Source organism: Poromitra crassiceps (assembly GCF_964638095.1).
Source record: "Poromitra crassiceps genome assembly, chromosome: 18".
NCBI classification, from domain to species: Eukaryota; Metazoa; Chordata; class Actinopteri; order Beryciformes; family Melamphaidae; genus Poromitra; species Poromitra crassiceps.
In genome coordinates, this window is record NC_139636.1 from 21059301 (window position 1) to 21078528 (window position 19228).

The 19228-nt window shown below is 46.6% G+C and overlaps 1 protein-coding gene across 1 annotated transcript in view; it reads left to right on the forward strand.

Moving 5' to 3' along the window:
• Window positions 1-8148: 8148 nt before the first annotated feature.
• The window catches only part of mtss1la (MTSS I-BAR domain containing 2a), a gene marked incomplete at its 5' end in the record, with an annotated part of 33842 nt that continues 22762 nt past the window's right edge, over window positions 8149-19228 (forward strand). Inside the window, 3 exons of the mRNA XM_083654760.1 lie at window positions 8149-8217; window positions 14593-14654; window positions 14804-14877. Of these exons, the coding sequence (XP_083510886.1) occupies window positions 8149-8217; window positions 14593-14654; window positions 14804-14877 (205 nt within the window). The remainder of the gene's footprint in view (window positions 8218-14592; window positions 14655-14803; window positions 14878-19228) is intronic.

Below are 19228 nucleotides of genomic sequence, written 5' to 3' on the forward strand. Positions count from 1 at the left end.
ATGTGACCAAGACAAAAGCTGTGGACGTAGTCTTACTTGTTTGCGCTCAAGTTGATATGGAATGTGCACACGCTGCTGTTTAACAAGGCTCCAAATATATTTTCCACATCTTAAAGAGAGGAAAGAATGCTTCATCATTTCCCAGGCTTGGCGTGTTTATGTGTTTTCTATTTATTTGTTTCAGAGAATGAATACTTTACATTTTCTGTATTAGTGTGTGTGTGTGTGTGTGTGATGTGAGTGGGTGGGTTGTGTTTGTTTGTGTCTAGGTCAAACACCAGATCTCCCAATAACGTGAGTCATGTGGCCTGGCATGGCAAAGTACTCTCTCTCTCTCTCCCCCTTTCAAATGATACCCTCTCTCTGTCGTTGCACGTGTCTGAGCTGTATCTTCTTGCCTGATCTTTATAGGAGACGTATACAGAAGGACGGTTGAGCACGTGTCTGTGGGATCCGTCAGAGGGAAGCCTGGGCCTGCCAGAGGCAACGTGGAGGAAATTCCACAGGCTCACATGCTGCTGGGGAGCCAGTGTGGAAGCTTTAGGGATCCTCCCGCAGGACGTGGGCGGGCGAGGAGTCCAAGACAAGGACAGCAAATCTAGAGTGATATGATGGTTTTGGAAGAGAAAATGTAAGAGAGAGAGAGAAGGTAACGGGGGAAGAGGAGAAGATGGAGAGTGGAGGACGGACAGGAAAGAGGTGGAATTTGAAAGGAAGGGCAGATGAAGGCAAAGGCAGCGAGAGATACGGAGGCCCGAGGGAGGGCCTATCTACACGACAATGGCGAGTTGTGTTTACGTTAGCTCATTCATAACCACAGACATAGACCATAACCCCCTCCCCCCCTCCTTCCCGTTTGAAGACTTGTGTCAAACACACTTGAGAGTGCATGCCACTGTGTCAGATTGTGATCCCCGGTTACGTTAGGCAGGGCGGCTCTCGGCCCATCTGTGATGTGTTGATGTGTGGGGTTGTACTGTGGTGGCATTCTGCTGCTGAAGAGCACTCTGACCACAATGAGTCATGGGAGCGCGGGGGTGGGTGGGTGGGGCATGTGTTCATGTGTTGATAGGAGAAGAGTTTCTGTAGTTTGCTTTTTAGCTGAAGCCTGAATGTGTTTAGTGTTGGATCACAGACGGGATACACTCGACTTAACATGCAACGACGGGGCAGAGGTTGGCCCTGCATGGGATCAAAGTGAAGATTCACAATATATTCTCTAAGAGCTATCAAATAAAGCAGTAACACTGTGGAGTCCTTTCACTTCCTGGGCTCAACAATCAAGCTGTGACCTGAAAATGGGAGTGGAACATCAAAGCTCTCACCATGAAGGCACAACAGAGGATGTACTTTCTTCGCTAGCGCTTACGTTCAAGGTGCCAAAGGCAGCAATGGCGCTTTTCTACACCTCCACCGTCGAGTCCATCCTCGCCTCCTTCATCACCGTCTGGTATGCTGACCGCAAGGACATCTCCAGACTGCAGCGCATCATCCGTCGAGCTGAAAAGGTGATCGGGTGTAGCCTGCCATCCATCCAGGCCCGTCCTACACTCTGCCAGGATGCTAAAGCGGTCGCATAAACTCTTCAGGGTCCTCCCCCATTGCAGAAGACTGATGTCTTGCAGTACCAGAACCTCCCGTCACAGGGACAGCTTCTACCCAACTGCTATCCGCCTCTTCAAAGATACCTGAAAGCCCCCCCAAAACCAGGACTTTGCCACCCCCCCCCCCTCCTTCCAATGCCCCCCGAGCAATCCGGCTCTGCATCGACTGCACTTACAATGAGGGCAGTAGAAGACAGTGAACGGTTTGGAAGTTCAGCCTGTGTCCATTTTGTGCGTCCTCATCATTCCCTCCTGGTGAACTATCTTTAATGTTTGCATAACTCTTACGATAATCCCTTACATGACAGTTCCAAGAGTCAACCCTAGGTACCAGGATGATAAATCCTGATTGATTTTACGGTCAAGCGGGCACAAGACCCCGCTGACCTCGTGTGTTATCCCCTCGCCATGGGCGATAAACCAGGCGAGACAAGGGGTCCGGCAGAATCATGGGTCTGAGCTGGCCCGGGGCCGGGGTCAGAGGTCACCGTATATCAGGAGGGCCGTGTTTCTCTTTTTGTACGGAGGGGAGCCGCTCATGTGACTGGGTCAAGGCTGAGGGAGCTCCTGAACGCCATCCAGAGGGAATAGGAAGTGAACAGAGTGGCAGATAATAAGGTTTTCGCTGAGTGATACCAGGTTAGATTAGGAAAATAAACATGGGTGTTTTAAAGTTCCTATACTTCATACCCTCACTTGACTGAACAGTATCAAATAACACCTTGACTGCCGACTGGAACGACTTATCTCCTGTTTGAGTAAATATCGCACTGCCTCTATTGTGTTTTCCCCCGCTAGTGAAACGATAACTCGGCCTCTCGTGAATGAGGTGAGACGTGTAGCCGCGTTGAAGGGCGAAAAATAAACGGGCATTATTATCGCACAACGGCAGGGCAAAAAGGAGTCGAAAGCCCCTTAAAGTCCGTTATATAAGCCTTCGCTGCCTTCTAAAGTCTCCCCAGCTTGATGTGCTTAGGATGGATGATTGCTTTCAGTTGTATGGCCTTACAGGGAGAGCGAGGAGAAACAGAAACGTTTGCACCCCCCCCCCCCCCTTCCCTTACTAAGAGTCATCCTGGCTGAATGGAGGAAACTCGTGCAGACACACATGCATCAGTGGGACGGCGAGGAACAGAATAGGCCAGGAGCTTTGGGGGGGTTTGCTGCTGCTGCTGCTGGTGGTGGTGAGGAATGACGGCGTCAGTGTTGGGGGGGATATTTTCTGTTTTATAGGCTTGTTTTCGCAGGGATGCCAGTGAGCGCTGTGGTGAGAGAGAGGCACTGCAGGCCCGGGCCTCCATACCTCATGTCTGTCCACGTGGCCAGGAGAGCACCCTGCCAAACCAGACATAGTTTCTGAAAGAGAGTCACTGTCTGGAAGTTAATACACAGACGGTTTGATCATGTTTCCTGTGTTGTTATCAGTTTTTTTTTGTTTGCTCCAATACGAAGCGTACCCTGGTCAAGAGTCTGTTTCTGCTCTTGTTTATGAGTGGGCTCTGCGCTGTGGTTGACAGGATACTGGGTATCGCGTTCCTCTAAAAATACCCACAGTCGAAGTCACATTTTTCCAATAAGAACTGATTGGGATATTATTACATGGTACAGAAATGATCATGTCATTGCTTTGTGAGCAAACCTTACTGACCCAACCTTAACACTAGAAGGACCAGAATTCCATAACTACTAGAATGACCATAAGTGGTCATTTTGACCACTAGATTCCAAACTCTATAATCTCTTATGATAAATGCCCAATTGAGAGATGAATGCATTCATTGCGTTAAGATATCTTTTGAAAAGACGAAATAACACCAAAACGTGGGAAAAATAGGTCTAGAACCCTGGGAAATTCAGTGAGGTCAAAATGACAGCCTATGGTCTTTTTAGGTAAAAAATATACTATTTTGATTGCCTTTTGTGTAATTCATATAAAAACTATTTTAATAAATGACAATACAGACACTTTTAGGAAGTCAGGTACCAGCAGCATTGTATTTTTTAATTCAACAAAGTTGCACATATACATTTCAAAAAGGTCAAAATGACCACTGTGGTCTTTCTAGTGTTAAGGGGAAATGAAGTGCTGTGGTAAAGGAGAGGCATGTTTGATCAAATAATCTTTCTGATTTGTGGCAAATATGGATAGTTTTCCTTGCCTGGGCTCTGAGCCCTCTCCTCAGTTAGTTTACACTAGTGATGCTCCACCTTTTTCATATCAAACATGCCTGATCTGGTTCACATTATAATGGGGCGCGGACTCCCATTTGATGATACCTTGCCTCGCAGACCCAAATCTGAGATAATTTGTTAGAGATAATTTTGTACAGAATTCCATGACTACCTTTGTAGGTAGAGATAACAGAGAAAATAATCAAAATAGTCAAGTCTTCTACATTCTCTAATTGTGTTAACTTCTTTTAAATTAAATAGTGGTTGAAGTTTAACAATTCATCAGTTTGCTGGGGACCCCCTGGAACCCCCTCAAGGACCCCTTGTGGTCCCCGGACCCCATGTTGAGAACCCCTGGTTTACACCACCCTCTGACGTGAGGTGCCGTTTTTAGCTGGACTGATTCATGCCTCATCTGGTGGAGTGGATGGGAGGCAGATGAAGACTGGCTCTCCTGTGGGAAAAGCCGGCAGAGGAGAGGGGAAGGTGTGTGTGGCAGATGTGCAGCTTTGACAGGATGTTTACCAGGAATGCTGTGGGGCGACCCCCAGCCCCCTGTAGTCACTCACTCCATTACAGCCCTGTGATGATGTGGTTAAAATCCATAACACTCTGGTGGCCACTTACGGTAACTCTCCCTCTCTCTGTACTTCTTTCACTTACAGCTGAAGGACTTATGTGGTGGTTTATTTGGCATGTGGTTCTCAATGTGGGGTCCGGGGACTACCAGGGGCCCCTTGAATTGCTAAGCTTCACCATTATATAATTGACAGGAAGTTAACACAATTAGAGAATTCAGAAGAATTACTATTTTGATATTTTCCTCTGTTATCTCTCTACTGCAATATTATATTATTATCAATATTAGCCTCAGAATTCGACTACCGGTACTCATTTGTTTCACTCAATCATAGTCTCACACAAGGACCCTGTATTTTCACTGCGGGCTCCATTCGCAAAGGCCCTACTTTTTCATACATGTAGCAATCACAATAAAACAATGACACATTTCCAGCGTCGGGCCCAAATATGAACGTCGGGAATGACAAATGGGTCTCTTTACATCTTGTGGTGTGAAGACCAGGGTTTTGGCGTCTGGAACGCCTCAATGACACCCCGACGAAAAGTCTAGCATGCCAGTCTTTTTGGTATCAAGATCAAGATCAAGATCAAGATTATTTTAATTTGTCCCGAGGGAAATTTGTCTTGGACATACAGGCTGCCACATAGGTACACAGTGCCATAACAAAAACAACAACAAAAAACAATAGTGCATAGCACACCAGTGCCGACATGTGCAAACACACAACCAAAGTGCAAACATCAATAATTTACAGTACAATCAACAATACATTACCTATGACCTGAGTTTAGGAGACTGACTGATATGGGGATGAAAGAGTATTTGTATCTGTTGAGGTGTCTTTTTTGTTCTTGATTGGGACTCTGTAACGCCTGCCAGATGGAAGCAGTTCGTATTCTGAATACAAGACATGAGAGGGGTCAGCAATGATCTTCCTAGCTTGTCTTATTACAGGTTTCCTCAAAGAGTATTTGAAGGCTTCTCACCTAGTTTGACATCTACTACGACATGTTCCAGGGCTGCCTTTTGACTTCAGCTTGGAGTGTGGCTTGTTTTCGGGGGCAGAGAGAGAGAGCATCCCTGTGCCGTAACCATAGCAACTCACTCACTCCTGGTTCCTGCATGCAAGGAGGGGAGAGGGAGAGACGCTGTAGGCTGCTGTGAAAAGCCGCTGACTGAGCAGCATGCAGGGAAAGCAAGAAATATAGGCTACAAAATCTATTATAGCCTATTGTAGGCTACAATATACCGGGTAGGCCAATAGATTTTGTAGCCTATATTTCTTGCTTTCAGCTGCTACATGGTACTGCTGTTGCACTGTGATGTCTGTCTTGACTGCCCGTGCGCTGTCATTCACTCTGTGAGGTTATCAATTATTAATTTGTTTTTTAACTAGGCTACATGAGAAAATGCTTCAGAGGCGCCATGAAATTTGTCCTCTGCAATTTCCCATCCTGGTTGTCCTCCTCCATGGTTCAGGCCAGGAGCGGTGGGCAGCCTGCAGTGAAGCACCCGGTGATGATCTTCTTGCATGTTTTTAGTGGGGGGTTCATATATGGAGGAAACCACAGGTGAGCACGGGGAGAACATGCTCCACACAGAAAGACCCTTTTCACAAGATAGCCCACCTGGACACCAGGCACAGAGGCATGGGGAGACATACCCTCAGTGCCAACAGCATCCCAGGTGGGAATCGAACCCAAGACCTGTACAGTTATCATAAAGATGAAATTAAGCCAAAGCCATCTTTTGAACCAGGCTGTAAACTCTCTCGTAACGGACAAGCCCGTCTTTTATTGTCACACGAACACCACAATACATGCATGTGGCCACAACACACTCATGCTGACGGTGGCCGGTGAAAAGTGTCCTCTGCATTTAACCCATCCAGGCATGTCCTTTCCTCCGAGGGGCAGGCCAGGAGCAGTGGTCGCTTTCTCGTACAGCGCCCGGGGACCAACTTCGGATGTTGTCGTCACTGGTCGGATGACGATGACGATCTGATCTTCTGCATGTTTTTAGTGGGGGGGTTATATACAGAGGAACCCCCTGGGGGGAGCACGGGGAGAACATGCAAACTCCACACAGAGAGAAAGGCCCTTTCGACGAGATAACCCACCTGGGCAGTAGGCACTGAGGATATGCGGGGAACACAAGCACAGCGCCCACAGTGTCCCAGGCGAGAATCGAACTCAGGACCTTCTAACTGTGAGGCGACAGCGCTACCGACTGCGCCACCGTACCCCAAACATGTTTAATCCTGTTACAACCTCGGCCATTTTAACATACGGGTTAATGGGGGAATGACTCCCTTCTGGATACAGCTTCAAGTGGGCATTCAAGGAACTACAGCTTTCAGTATCACTTCTGTGGCTTCCTCTGTCAAAGCCAGTGCTAGCCCACTGGTTTCCACCCATAGCCACAGCAGAGAGGGTGCTGTTTCACTACACAATATTTAAGAACACAAATAGCCCGATTTGACTGTACAACAACCTTGTGTTTAAGACAAGTACGGTTTTATTGTGATTGCTACACATAAGACAAAGTAGGATAGGGCCTTTGCGAATGGACCCCAATACGGGGTCCTTGTGTGAGACTATATTGAGCAAAACAAATGAGTAGGCCTAGTTCAATTCTGAGGCTAGATAGTTATGGGATTCTGCCATTGATGATTCTGCACAAATATCTAACAATAAAAATATTCTCAGATTTGCATCAGAGAGATAAAATCTCATCGATGTGGACTATTGTCATTGATGTGAAAAAAATTGAGAACTGGTTTGGTTTTTATGTAAGAAACATAAATCAATGAAAGCTTCTGAGTAATGATTAAATAGCTCATCTTCCGAAAATTAGACTAGATTTGAAAAGGCGCCAGAAATAATCTTAATTGGGAATTTCACTTTGTTGATTCGTTTCAAAAGATGAACTAATTGTGAAATGGGCCGATCATGACCCACATATCAACTATAAGACCTACTCACAGAGATGCTAATACTAATGATGCATTCACCGGCGTGTGCGTGAATACACATGTAAGAAACTGCATGGGGAAATCCTCTTGTATCTCAGGGAATTCTTGAATGAAGAAGACTTTTGTTAATTGTTGTTTGTATGGTGGAGAGATCGCGCGCGCGGGGGGGGGGGGGTACCTCCTTGTCCCCTCCTCCTATGTGACAGAAAAAATAAAAAGAAAGGCCAGCCCCCTTTCCATTCCCATGGATCGTATTACGAGACTCCGAGACATCTGCTGCTCCACCACCACTACAACGGAGTGCGCGTCCCCGAGACCTGCGGCCGATCCCGTCTCCCGTGGTCTCTCTCCCCCCTGCCCACCAACACACAAACTCCCCTTCTTCCCCAGTCACATTTGAGATCTCCCCGTTGTTTGTGTTGGAATCATCGGAAGATCATGAGAACCCACGGCGCACGCATCCTCCACGTTGTGTGGCTGTAGTAGTGAGCCCCGGCGTGCGGCCGCAGCGCGCCCCTTTCTCTCCATCCCTCCGCTGCTTCCGAAGCGAGAGAACCAGCGACTGACCCCCCGACCGGTGCCATTGAGCAGCACATTTCTTTTTGTCTGTGCGCTCCCTCCCTCCGCTACAGGCTGCGGGCTGTGGGCTGTGCGGCTTCCCATCCTCCTCTCCCGGCTCGCTGAGAGGACAACGAAGGGCGAATGAACAAAAAAAACATCTTGATTTCCGATGTTTGAAACCATTTGAACAGTCGGACGTCTGATTTTTGGCATCGTTTTCCACCAGAAGCTTTTCTGTTTGTTTTTTTGATAACATGGAGTCCGTGGAGAAGGAGTGTGGGGCGCTGGGTGGATTATTCCAGGCCATCGTGAACGACATGAAGGTAGCACATCTACATTGTCATTGAAGTAGACACTTTATTATTGCATGGTGCCTGATCAGACGCTTATTTTTTTACTGCCTTTGTTTCTTTCACCCAGTGCAGTCCTCCCCCACTAACGTTACAGACAGCGCTGTAGGACAGATAGACAGATGAAACATCTTTCCCTTTGTGTTATTTGCATAATGTGCAGCAGGTCCGTCAGCCACTGCTTAGATTTCAACGCCAATTTGGTCAGTGTGTCAATCTGTGTTAAACTAACAGCATGCTACAGTATTAAGTAGCTGAGTGATGTTTATTCTATTTATTTTTAAACGGTGATGCTTGTGCATTTGGCCCAGAGGTTGCAAACCTAACCTCACCATGGCCTTCAGTAATAAATACACAATCGAATCGAATCATCACTTGTGTTATTATCTATCAAGGAAAGCTGGGTAAAATGATGGTAAAATAGCAATCAAAGCTTGATTATTTTTTGATTGCAGTGGATTGATGAAGATCTGTCACACAGCACACATGTTCTGGCTCGGCTGTTCCAGACCAGTTGACCCCAAACGACTACCTTCTCTTATCCAAGGCTCAAAGGTTTTCCAGCTATAATGCCAGGGATGGAAGGATGCTCATAAAGCTAACAAGGCTAACATGCCAAACAGCTGCTAGCTCCATCACCTCAATACAACCTCTCAACACAACCAGTGATGGATTGGATAGAGGATATTGATCATGGTGCTTCCTGTTTGGCCTTGAGGCAGGACATCACTGCTCTATGTAGTTCAAAATATAGGTCTTATTCAAATAGGCTTTATCATACTTTAATTTGACTGAATGTATCTAAGCCAATATTTATGTTTGTGTGTGTGTGTGTGTGTGTGTGTGTGTGTGTGTGTGTGTGTGTGTATGTGTGTATATTTGTATACATATGTATACATATTTTGAGCTGCATGCTATTTGTGTATAACATGAGGAAAGATAGATTTCTGGGGATGATTGATGTCTCTTATGTGTGTGTGTGTGCGTGTGCGTGTGTGTGTGTGTGTGTGTCGTAGTAGTAGTAGTAGTAGTATAGTAGGGGGAGGGGGTCAAGTAAGTTGAACCAGGGTGGTCTGTTGTTCTTCAGGGCAACAGATGGAAAGTGTGAACGCATTCATCAGCCCTGCTAGCAGCCCACAGTCCTGTCATTGTCAAGGATGCTGCTCGTCCTACAAAGCGTTAATATATAACACCATATAAACTGAGCATCAGGCGCCACTTTCAACCTAACAAATTTCTTATCGACCGCTCACTCACAGGAGCATGGCGCCGCTGGACACCGACTATTTATGGGCCCTCGTTTGTCAGAGAGGCTGAGTGAAACCGGCTATTGGCAGCGCTGGTTTCATATATTTCCTTTTGTGTGGCGCTCATGCCAGCGGAGAGGGAGACAAAGAGGCGGGCCATGTATTGATAAGCGCTGCAGATGAATGGAGGCAGAAGCCCTTAGTCAGCACAGTGTTGATGTCCACAGTCTGAGACAGACATCTGACCTCATTCCTGCTGCCTGGCCGGGCCATGCAAGCAAGCCCATCAGGCCTGTTTTAACCCTTAGAGCGACCTAGCAGCGTGGCTTATTCTGTGCATTCTGTGGTGTTTTAACCCTTAGAGCGACCTAGCAGCGTGGCTTATCCTGTGCATTCTGTAGTGTTTTAACCCTTAGAGCGACCTAGCAGCGTGGCTTATCCTGTGCATTCTGTAGTGTTTTAACCCTTAGAGCGACCTAGCAGCGTGGCTTATTCTGTGCATTCTGTGGTGTTTTAACCCTTAGAGCGACCTAGCAGCGTGGCTTATTCTGTGCATTCTGTGGTGTTTTAACCCTTAGAGCGACCTAGCAGCGTGGCTTATCCTGTGCATTCTGTAGTGTTTTAACCCTTAGAGCGACCTAGCAGCGTGGCTTATTCTGTGCATTCTGTGGTGTTTTAACCCTTAGAGCGACCTAGCAGCGTGGCTTATCCTGTGCATTCTGTAGTGTTTTAACCCTTAGAGCGACCTAGCAGCGTGGCTTATCCTGTGCATTCTGTAGTGTTTTAACCCTTAGAGCGACCTAGCAGCGTGGCTTATTCTGTGCATTCTGTGGTGTTTTAACCCTTAGAGCGACCTAGCAGCGTGGCTTATCCTGTGCATTCTGTAGTGTTTTAACCCTTAGAGCGACCTAGCAGCGTGGCTTATTCTGTGCATTCTGTAGTGTTTTAACCCTTAGAGCGACCTAGCAGCGTGGCTTATCCTGTGCATTCTGTGGTGTTTTAACCCTTAGAGCGACCTAGCAGCGTGGCTTATTCTGTGCATTCTGTAGTGTTTTAACCCTTAGAGCAACCTAGCAGCGTGGCTTATTCTGTGCATTCTGTAGTGTTTTAACCCTTAGAGCGACCCAGCAGCGTGGCTTATCCTGTGCATTCTGTGGTGTTTTAACCCTTAGAGCGACCTAGCAGCATGGCTTATTCTGTGCATTCTGTAGTGTTTTAACCCTTAGAGCGACCTAGCAGCATGGCTTATTCTGTGCATTCTGTAGTGTTTTAACCCTTAGAGCGACCTAGCAGCGTGGCTTATTCTGTGCATTCTGTAGTGTTTTAACCCTTAGAGCGACCTAGCAGCGTGGCTTATTCTGTGCATTCTGTAGTGTTTTAACCCTTAGAGCGACCCAGCAGCGTGGCTTATTCTGTGCATTCTGTAGTGTTTTAACCCTTAGAGCGACCCAGCAGCGTGGCTTATTCTGTGCATTCTGTAGTGTTTTGACCCTTAGAGCGACCTAGCAGCGTGGCTTATTCTGTGCATTCTGTAGTGTTTTAACCCTTAGAGCGACCTAGCAGCGTGGCTTATCCTGTGCATTCTGTGGTGTTTTAACCCTTAGAGCGACCTAGCAGCGTGGCTTATTCTGTGCATTCTGTAGTGTTTTAACCCTTAGAGCGACCTAGCAGCGTGGCTTATTCTGTGCATTCTGTAGTGTTTTAACCCTTAGAGCGACCTAGCAGCGTGGCTTATCCTGTGCATTCTGTAGTGTTTTAACCCTTAGAGCGACCTAGCAGCGTGGCTTATTCTGTGCATTCTGTAGTGTTTTAACCCTTAGAGCGACCCAGCAGCGTGGCTTATTCTGTGCATTCTGTAGTGTTTTAACCCTTAGAGCGACCCAGCAGCGTGGCTTATTCTGTGCATTCTGTAGTGTTTTGACCCTTAGAGCGACCTAGCAGCGTGGCTTATTCTGTGCATTCTGTAGTGTTTTAACCCTTAGAGCGACCTAGCAGCGTGGCTTATCCTGTGCATTCTGTGGTGTTTTAACCCTTAGAGCGACCTAGCAGCGTGGCTTATTCTGTGCATTCTGTAGTGTTTTGACCCTTAGAGCGACCTAGCAGCGTGGCTTATTCTGTGCATTCTGTAGTGTTTTAACCCTTAGAGCGACCTAACAGCGTGGCTTATTCTGTGCATTCTGTGGTGTTTTAACCCTTAGAGCGACCTAGCAGCGTGGCTTATTCTGTGCATTCTGTAGTGTTTTAACCCTTAGAGCGACCTAGCAGCGTGGCTTATTCTGTGCATTCTGTAGTGTTTTAACCCTTAGAGCGACCTAGCAGCGTGGCTTATTCTGTGCATTCTGTAGTGTTTTAACCCTTAGAGCGACCTAGCAGCGTGGCTTATTCTGTGCATTCTGTAGTGTTTTAACCCTTAGAGCGACCTAGCAGCGTGGCTTATTCTGTGCATTCTGTAGTGTTTTAACCCTTAGAGCGACCTAGCAGCGTGGCTTATTCTGTGCATTCTGTAGTGTTTTAACCCTTAGAGCTACCTAGCAGTGTGGCTTATTCTCTGCATTCTGTGGTGTTTTAACCCTTAGAGCGACCTAGCAGCGTGACTTATTCTGTGCATTCTGTAGTGTTTTAACCCTTAGAGCGACCTAGCAGCGTGGCTTATTCTGTGCATTCTGTAGTGTTTTAACCCTTAGAGCGACCTAGCAGCGTGGCTTATTCTGTGCATTCTGTAGTGTTTTAACCCTTAGAGCGACCTAGCAGTGTGGCTTATTCTGTGCATTCTGTGGTGTTTTAACCCTTAGAGCGACCTAGCTAGCAGCGTGGCTTATTCTGTGCATTCTGTGTCTGATTTTGCTGTAGTGAAGGCATCGTAATGTACACAATACACATGTAGCGGTGGCCAGCAGGTAGTGCTGTGCAGCGAGTAAAACCTCACTCACCGAGACCTCAAGAGACGCTCGAGCAACAGATGCTACTAGAGCCCATGGCTTTTGGCCTCCTCACTAAGAGTACGCCGGGAGGTTCCGAGTTCGATTCCCACCCAGCTGTGAGGGACTACACAACACAGTTATACACACACCCTATACACTTTTTTTTATATAATACATATATATATATATTTTTTTTTCAATTTCAATTTTAACAAAATACAAACAAAACGAACAAACAAGCTCAGACACAGGAAACAAAAAACAAAGAAAAAACATATCGACAATAATGTGGTGATACCGTCCATATAGGGTGCTTATGTGCTTGTAAGGAATGTTGTGTGTGGGGTCCCACTCAAGGGGTCCAAGAGGAACCAACTGGTCACACACACCTATACACTTCGATATAAACATAGAGTGGACAATAACTTGCACTGCTCAGCCTCTTTACGCACAACATGTCTTGAGTCTTGATAAAGCAGCACCTGTTGGAGTTATATAACTGGCAGGTGAATTGATGGTGGGCATTGGATAAGATGGAAAGAATAGTGTAGTAGAAGAGCAGGCAGATGGTGAGGAGGAGGAGGAGGAGAAGGATCTGCTCACATATCTGTCTGCTTTTCAACAGAAATCAGCAACACATTTGGCCAGCGATGTTGCATATGGGCTTATGGAGTAGCCCTATCCTCTCTCTCACTCTCTCTCTCTCTCTCTCTCTCTCTCTCAGGTTGGGTACCGTTCACATTTGAACCGATACTGGTTCTGATACCTGGAATTCGGTACCGGTACCCAACGGTACCTTATCCAAACTGATCAATTTCAACATTGTTATTTATTTGGAACATTTTACACACAAATTCGCTCTCAGCAGGTACTGAGATTTTGATGACTTGATGAATCGATACTCGGTAGTACCAATGTAATTTGGCCAGTACCCAAAATGACTGATTTCGGTACCCAACCCTATCTATCTCTGTCTATCTGTGAGTGTCACAGACAGACAGACAGACAGACAGTCTGTCCCCCCTCACCTCCCTGGGAGCTGCTGACTGTGGATGAAGGGAGTGGTGTGTCCCTGGTGAGCGTCTCCCTGTTGCGCTGCGTGTGGCTCTCGTCTTCAGCCTCCTCCCTCAGCTGTCTTGGCAGCAGCATCTCTCCTGCCCTTGGGAGGCGCGCGCCACACAAGCTAATTAGCCACCTGTTGGAGTCCAAGTTAAGACAGCGCGGCCGGGAGGCTCCACGGCAAACATTTTGTCAGCAATGGTAGTCACTAAATCACTTTCCCGAGACAGAGGCTTTATAGCCAAGAGACGACTTCGAAGCAGTCGTGTCGTTAACGCGAAGGTATTTATGATGAAGAGTGTTTACAGGTTGCTTGCTACAGTACTACTGTATATATATAGTGAGAATGTGTGGCCTCTTCTGCCTCCTTCCTGTCAAAAGAGGCAGATAAGGGGTGTGTCCTCCTCCCTCTGCTTTAGTCTCTCCAGGGCTCAAGCTGTTGTTCTAATGGGATCTAGTCCTGAATGTGTTTTATGTTTGAGCTGCTGCTCTGATAGCCCCAGGCACCGTGTGATGATCCCGGGCTAAATCTGATCCTTGTTCCTCAAAGAGCAGGCGTGCTACCTGTCCCGTGCACACACACACACACACACACACACACACACACACACACACACACACACACACATGCACGAGCCTACACAGACCATACATGCACTACATGCGTGCACACATGTTAATACCCGCCTACAGCAGCGACCCATGGGAGAGGAGAGAGTGTGTTTTCCTTTTGAAAGACAAGTGAGAGCACATAATAGAAGCACACACACACACCAACCTGTTTCCAAACCCAAGGCCAGAAGCCAGGTTCTCTCTCCAGTCATTCTTTATTTGGATTCCTATTGTGGACTTTGTATCTTATCGCTATGACTTTTTGATAGAAAAGTGCACGTACTGTGAATAAACGTGACATTGAGCGTTTATCAAGTTGTGCCAGAGAGTCTATGCTATTATTGTGGCGATCATCACGTCTTCTTGACTACGTTTGTACACAATATATGTGTGAGGTTAGTTCCTGCTAAAATGCTTGTGTGTGTGTGTGTGTGTGTGTGTGTGTGCCGTCCTCGGAGAGCTACGACGTCAGGTTGATTTGACTACCTTCTTTCCTCTTCTCTTATCAGAGCTCCTACCCTGTGTGGGAAGACTTCAGTGCCAAGGCCACCAAGCTGCACTCTCAACTCAGGTGAGAAACAGCTCGCTCTGCTCCTTCCAAGAACGCCGACGAACGGTAAACCGTCGGTGACAAATTCCTGTCTGTGCAATATTTCTAGACTTTTTTTCTTTTTTGCAATACTGTAACGGCGCAATAAATGTGTGCCGTTCTTTTTACAGGACGACAATTCTGGCAGCAGTGGCCTTTCTCGATGCCTTTCAGAAGGTGGCAGACATGGCTACCAACTCCAGAGGTAAGGAAGGGGAAGTTGTCCAATTAATTCAAGCCCACACACAGCAGGGCTACGCGCGGAAAAAGAAGTGGTGGAAAAAGCCGAAAGAGAGCATTTGCCAATTCTTTATGGGCAGTTTGCTTTGTTTCTGTCTTTGGGGGTGTTCCACGCTGAATAGTATTTCCCTACTGGAACAAACTAGATTCAAACTAGAATAGTGTAGTAGAAGAGCAGGCAGATGGTGAGGAGGAGGAGAATGATCTGCTCACATAACTGTCTGCTTTTCAACAGAAATCAGCAACACATTTGGCCAGCGATGTTGCATATGGGCTTATGGAGTAGCGCTATCCTCTCTCTCTCTCACTCTCTCTCTCTCTCTCTCTCAGGTTGGGTACCGTTCACATTTGAACCGATACTGGTTCCGATACCTGGAATTCGGTACCGGTACCCAACGGTACCTTATCCAAACTTATCAATTTCAACATTGTTATTTATTTGGAACATTTTACACGCAGATGCGCTCTCAGCAGACTGATTTCGGTACCCAACCCTATCTACCCTTTCAGAAGGTGGCAGACATGGCTACCAACTCCAGAGGTAAGGAAGGGGAAGTTGTCCAATTAATTAATTCAAGCCCACACACAGCAGGGCTACGCGCGGAAAGAAGTGGTGGAAGCTTGAAGCGCCACAGTAGAGTTATACCACAAGAGTGTTTTGTGTAGTTGTCCTGTCTAACTCAATGGCAGTATGTAGGACATGGCAGAACACATATAGTACTCAAATGTATGCATGTGGCGCTCGGGGTAAAAGCACCCACCGAGAAAAAACAACAAAACTTAAAACAACTTATCAATATCTACACACAGTATTCACACATTTTCCCCAGGATTGAGAATGCGTGTGATTGTCACAGATTTCCTCACACATCTTCACACATGTTGTAAGACTACTAGCGAATTCACCCAACAGTGAAAGACAGCATGGACAGATGAAGATGGCTCTTCTCTTTTTCCTTTGGCAACTGAATGCTTGTTACAGTAAATGTAGAGAAACCGCAAATCTGTAGATTCCGTCTTAAGGCTCATTTATACTCCATTTTCATACGTAAATAAACGCGTCCGTTTCAAACGGTGTAATCGTCACTGCCCACATACTTTCATGCGTCTTTCACGTTGGTATCATGTTAAAGCAATACATCCACCAGTGGGCAGTAGAGAGTCAAATGTGTGAGTGTGTGTGTGGTTCTGCTGCGTTTCATGCATATCCGTAAGCGTTCAGAGGACGGACAGAAAACGCACGAAATGAACGCAGAGTACGGACAGAGGGCTCTGTCCGCCTCCGTCTTTAATGTATGTAGAGTATAATTGGGCCTTTGGTGTTATCCGATCCGGGACATGCCATGGCCTAACCTAAACCATAACCCTAACACCTTAACCAACTTGCTTTACTTGACTAACCTTAACCAACTTGCTTTACTTGACTAACCTTAACCAACTCGCTTTACTTGACTAACCTTAACCAACTCGCTTTACTTGACTAACCTTAACCAACTTGCTTTACTTGACTAACCTTAACCAACTTGCTTTACTTGACTAACCTTAACCAACTTGCTTTACTTGACTAAGATTAACCAACTCGCTTTACTTGACTAACCTTAACCAACTTGCTTTACTTGACTAACCTTAACCAACTTGCTTTACTTGACTAACCTTAACCAACTTGCTTTACTTGACTAACCTTAACCAACTCGCTTTACTTGACTAACCTTAACCAACTCGCCGGCATCGACTCGCGCCACCGGGCAGGCGGGGCTTGCTTTTTTCTCCACATTTCCCGGTCAGCTGGGAAATATAGCCTTACAGATTTGCCGTTTCTCTACATTACCATAAGATTGTGTTAACTAAGAAGAAAGAGAGCGGGGTTGGGGGGGGCGGGGCAGTCTGACCCCCCCACCCCGCCTCCTGCTGCCCCCTCAGGCAGAGTCGTGACACTATATAAGATGGTCGGGGGGCGGGCCCGGCTCTGGAGGGACACGGCTCAGAGAAGTGAAAATCGGGGCTTATTGTTTCTTGTGTCCTAATGAGGTCTGCTGATCTGCTTTTACTTGGTCACTGTGCTCTGCTCGCTCGCGGGCAGCAGACGGATCGGCTAGTGAGGTCTGCTGATTAACACAGATTTGGGTGCAGTTGATCGTGGGGAGCAATACAATATGTAGGTCAAGAGGAACCTGCGAAGCCCCCGCGGACCAACAACACGCACCAGCTCGTGATGCATACACAAACTCACTCACACATGCGTAGAGACATTCACTGCATGCATGCATGCGCATGTACGCATGCACGCACGCACACACACACGCACGCGCGCACACACACACACACACACACACACACACACACACACACACACACACACACACACACACACACACACACACACACACACACACACACACACACACACACACAGAGCGACAGCTGGTAGCCGGGCCACCTGACCTTAGGTCACATGCCAACATGCTCTAAAACAGTTTGCAGTAGCCAACCCCTTTACTGACCACTGCCTGCTGGAGAAAATAACCAAAGAGGTATTTCTTCAACACAGTGTTCACACATTCCCACCCTTCAAACCAAATATAGCCGTGCTTTTACTCTGAAAGCCTCCTCAGTGGTGCCAAATGTTATTGCTATAGAGCTACATCAAGTTACCTTAATTGATTCCTGATGCGAGCGCATATATGAGCTCAGCAAGACTGAGCAAAGACACAGTCGGGTCAATCCACTGGCTGCGCGCAGCTGGCTGACTGCTTCAATAAAGCAGACATATATTATAGGCTATGCCAGGGCTACACTTCAAAGGAAAGCAAGTCTGCACTAAGAGAAGGTCAAACACGACAGAAGGTTTGGAGGAAGACGGAGAGAGAGAGACATGAGAGAGAGACATGAGAGAGAGAGAGACATGAGAGAGACATGAGAGAGAGAGAGACGTGAGAGAGAGAGAGAGACGTGAGAGAGAGAGAGACATGAGAGAGACATGAGAGACATGAGAGAGAGAGAGAGAGAGACGTGAGAGAGACGTGAGAGAGAGAGAGACGTGAGAGAGACATGAGCGAGACATGAGCGAGAGAGAGAGAGACATGAGAGAGAAGGCCCGGGCGATTTGGTTTTATATTAGATGCATAAAATCCGTGTAAGTGTGTCAGTGATACGCCCACTCAGCCCTCCACTCCTCTCTGCTGACATTCACTTTAGGATTAAAGTCGTGGTTCTCAGGCTACCGTCCGTGTGGAGTGAGTGACGCATAAAACAATATGGACAGAGGGATTATCTACAGATTAAATAGGAACGTAACGTGATGAAACGGCGTCGTTACAAATTGTGTGTGCAGAGATAAAGTGCACGGAGACTGTGTGCGCCGTTCCGGGTCATTAGTGTTACAGTAGAAAAACCATTACTGTTGGATGATTTCAAGGTTTAGCACTTATTAAGATGTCTTACACAATTTAGTATCTCTGGCTATTAAAAAGCAACACCATTGCTGCCACCATCATCATTTTTTCATACACTCCAATTTGAATAGTGACTTGATATTAATTAGTTGGAGGAATATGTGAGAAGTCTTGCAGCACTCTAGTCTCTTTATGCACTCTAGTCTTAATCAATTCCAGCACATTTGTCCTCTGGGAGCCATTTCGGCCCCCTGTGTGTTCCAAAGCCCAGCAATTAATTGGGCAGGAGGAATGTCGATATTTATTGGAGCTGGCTTGTGGTGGTCTGGGATAACCTTTGAACCCCAGGCTGCGTGCTGCATGGTTGGATAGTTTGGGTCATTTTAGCCTAGGAGTGTGTGTGTGTGTGTGTGTGTGTGTGTGTGTGTGTGTGTGTGTGTGTGTGTGTGTGTGTGTTTGTGTGTGTGTGTGTGTGTTTGTGTGTGTGTGTGTGTGTGTGTGTGTGTGTGTGTGTGTGTACTGGACTAGTGTGTCAATAGACGATAATGTGAGACTAAAGAAGCAAAGGGAAAGGAAGGAAGAGGTGGTGATAGACAGATAGAAGAACCAATAGAGATAGAGAGTTATCGTCCATAATTGGCGTTGAGATGTTCCTGCTTGGTAGTACTCAAGCCCCAAGTTCCAATTCTGAAAAATGAGGCCAAGGCAGAAGTACCAAAAAACTGTAGTTCCTGGAATGGCTACTTGAGGCTGGGTCCAAAAGGTAGTCTTTTCCCATTCACCCCCGACTTTACAACAGGATTAAACAAGTTTACAACCTGTTACCAAAAAAAAGGTTTGTCTCTATAGTCTATAGACCCTTTTTATGTTTGTAAACCGCGATAACGTATATTGTGGACGGAGCCGAACTACTTGGAGAAAGTT